Here is a 3,303-nt window from a genome sequence, read left to right on the forward strand (position 1 = left end):
TGCTGAAATTGCTCAGTGGACTGAAAAGGGATATGGCTGGTTCACATGTTTCACTTCAGAGGTCAGAACTCCATCCTAGCACATCAGACACCTGTAGTCAAAAGCACTGTGAGTGGGAATCAACAATCCTCAGTCCAACACCAAATTACTGACAATACTAATTCATCTCTACCAACAGCTTCCCACATGGAGAAAGGAGTCTACAGCCTGGCCAGGCTGCCCGCTTGCCTGGAGCACAGCCTCCCATTGACTCTAGCAAGCTCCACAGCCTGTGTGAAAACTACTCCTTGACAAAGCATCCCCTGCAGCCGTACGGTTTTCCTGTGAGCCAACCTCATCCTTGTAAAGTCACTGGTTTCACATATGAGTAAAGACTGGAAGACATATCTGAAATATGGATTCATTGCTTAAATTAAGGTGTTTCTGAAACCAGGAGCCTACTTACGTTGACTTGGAAAGGAAATGTGGACTCTTCAGATACATCACTTCTTCTGGAAGCAGCCCCAGAGAGTACTGACAGAGGTGAAAGGCTTTCTGAATTGTAACTGACAAACTCTTCTTACAACGTTTTATGTTTTTTTACAAATTTACAATGGTTTTCAGTGCAAGTAAACTCCAAGATGTTAGGATAACTTTTTTTTTTCCTATCACCAACAAGCCATTCTAAGAACCATCCCAGTTTAGGATTAAGGGATGACTCTCATTCTTTTATAGAAATGTAGGAAAATTCCCATAGGTAAAATACTTTTAGTAACATTATATGAGCCCAGTGTCTTACCTGTAGTATCTGGTTTGAATGTAGCTAGGACACACAGCTTCAGACACATGCCTGGCTAAACCGAAGTCTATGACCTTGACCCTATATGGCTGTCGGGCTGGGTCTACCAACATGATGTTCTCCGGTTTGAGATCAGCGTGAATGAGTCCCAAACTTTTCAGCTTCATTAGGGCAGTTGCCACCTGCTGGAGAATTGGTCAAATGTACTTAAGGGGCAACGGACTGAACTTGTTTTGCTTCATGAAATCACAGAGGCTCTGCTCCAACGCTTCAAAGACCAAGCACATGTGATTCTTGTGCTGGAAGCACTCGTACACACGGACAAAGTTGTAGTCATCCGGACTTTCTCTGCTCAGACGAGCCAGGATGCTCGCTTCAATCTGGCCTTGCCGCGCACAGACAGGATGGCTCTTTAGGATCTTGATGGCCACAATGTCATTAGTGCCACGTTTCCAGCACCTCACTACTTGTCCGAAGGTTCCACGGCCAAGAAACTCTAACACTTGGTACGTGTTGGTCATGGAACAGAGCACCTCATGTTGCACCAGCTGGTAATCCCCTTCACTGTTGGAGCCACTGTTTTTGGCAGTGGCTACAGTGGCTCCACTGGCATTGTTCTCAATCTCTGGTAGATGCTCTTCGCTGATCTGCACGCTGCTTGTCTTCTTGATCTCCTCACTCTTGCGCTTAAGTCCACATTTTTGGTAGGTCACATCCCATTTAGGACTCGGCTCCACTTTCCGTTTCTTCACGCTACAGAAGGCACTTGACTGAAGGCTGTGAGGAGAGAAAACTTGCACATGCGAGGCCATACCTGCAATACAACATCAGAGTGAAACCCCAGTGTCAAGATGCCTTCCCCAGCTCTTTTCATTTGTTCAGTGGCAGAAAGGGAAAATGGCACATCAACTTCAGATACAGCACACACACACACACACACGGAAATCAGATTCTTCCAGAAATATGTATTCAACACAAATAAAATATTATTTTTACCGTGGAAAGCACACGGCCTGTGTTCAGCATATAAATGATACACACAAGACACTCCTGAAATAAATATCTTCCACTTCTCCCCAGAGAGGCACAAGCCTGCGAACTCATATACACGCCCAGGTTAAGATGGCAATGAAAAGGGGATCTGCCAGGTATGGCTAATGTATTGCACCCTCAAAATAGCCGTGTCTCAAGCACAGCGCTCTTCTTCACGCTGGCCTCTGTGTGGCCCCTTTTGAGGCATTGTCCCCAGTACCACTGCAGTCTTGGAACCTCCTTAAAATTTATGACCCTGGAGGCTACACAAATTCCTCACTTGTGCTAGTGAATGTTTGGAGACAACCGCAAAGAGGAGTTCAGACCTCGGCAGCCTCAGCTCCTTCCTGTTCCTGGTGAGCAGAAGATGTCGAGGGAGCCTTCGTTCCAAGTGAAAGTCTCCCTGCCTTCCTGCTCTACTTTTCCTGTTCTGCCAGTAAAACTGTCTCGTCCTAATTAGCAGTTTCCTAAATACTTACGTAAAATAAAATACAGAGGATTTGGGCTGCAACAGAAGACAAAGATGCAAGGAGAAAGATGGGGAAGCTGGGCACAGGCCTCTGCCAAAGCAGAAAATTGAGAAAGGCTGATTTGATGACTTCCTAACTACCCCAAAGCCAGGGTTGACTCTATTTCCTCTCTTCTGTAGCAACACCTCCCTTTCAAATAAGAATTAAATCCAAAGACAGGAATTGCAGCGCTCTCATACACTGAGGGCTACGAGGTGTTTTAGGAAATGGAGAGAAGGGATAGTGCAGGATAATCGCCTGACCTGCACTTCAGGTAGTTCAAACAATCCTGTCAATAACCTGTCCTCACGCAGGCACACAAACACACCCCTGCACAAGGAAAAGCCCTTCAGTTCCTCAAGGAAACACAAGTCTTGAGCATGAATTTTTCACCCTCTCTTCCAGGCATTACCCTACTCATCGCTCAGGGCCAAGAAAACAACTCCAAAGTGATGGCCAAACAGTCAGAAACCTTTTTGGCTGTCACCCACGGCCTTTCTTTGCTGTCACCCACAGCGTTTCATTTGCATTTCAAAACAAGACTATAAAACCAGAAATGTATGAGCTAGGGCCACAGCACAGCTCAGGACCAGAACGGGCACGGCAGGACTGAGCCCAAACCAAACACTGCTGGGGAGACACAGGCTTGAGGGTTTGGATGCGGACTCATTTCTCCTCAGAAATCCCCACTCAGTCATCTCTTCAGCTCACAGGCTGCACCTGAGGGGAGAAAGCCTGGAGGAAAGGGGCACGTAACTGTTTCTCTTCATCGTTTCTCCTTTGGGAGTATCGAGTAGTCCACAGGAGACCGGCGCTAGAGGACGCTGCAGCAGGCTCCAAGAGGAGGCTGAACGTTTTTTACGTATCCTTGGAAAGCAGGGGATTCCGTTGAAACGCCAACGGCTGGGCTGCCTGCATTTAAAGTGGTACCGACCCCTTTTACACCAAGTACGCGGTCACGCTCGGGCACACACAGATGCAAGC

General features: G+C 47.0%; 1 protein-coding gene across 1 annotated transcript; it reads right to left on the reverse strand.

The window, feature by feature from the left end:
• Positions 1–774: 774 nt before the first annotated feature.
• Positions 775–1,590, reverse strand: LOC104542121 (homeodomain-interacting protein kinase 2-like). The gene is given in 1 exon segment (XM_010186333.1): positions 775–1,590. A coding segment is annotated over 1 exon segment (816 nt).
• Between the last annotated feature and the right edge of the window lie 1,713 nt (positions 1,591–3,303).

The sequence above is a fragment of the Mesitornis unicolor genome, unplaced genomic scaffold, assembly GCF_000695765.1.
Source record: "Mesitornis unicolor isolate BGI_N332 unplaced genomic scaffold, ASM69576v1 scaffold7636, whole genome shotgun sequence".
Taxonomy (NCBI): Eukaryota; Metazoa; Chordata; class Aves; order Mesitornithiformes; family Mesitornithidae; genus Mesitornis; species Mesitornis unicolor.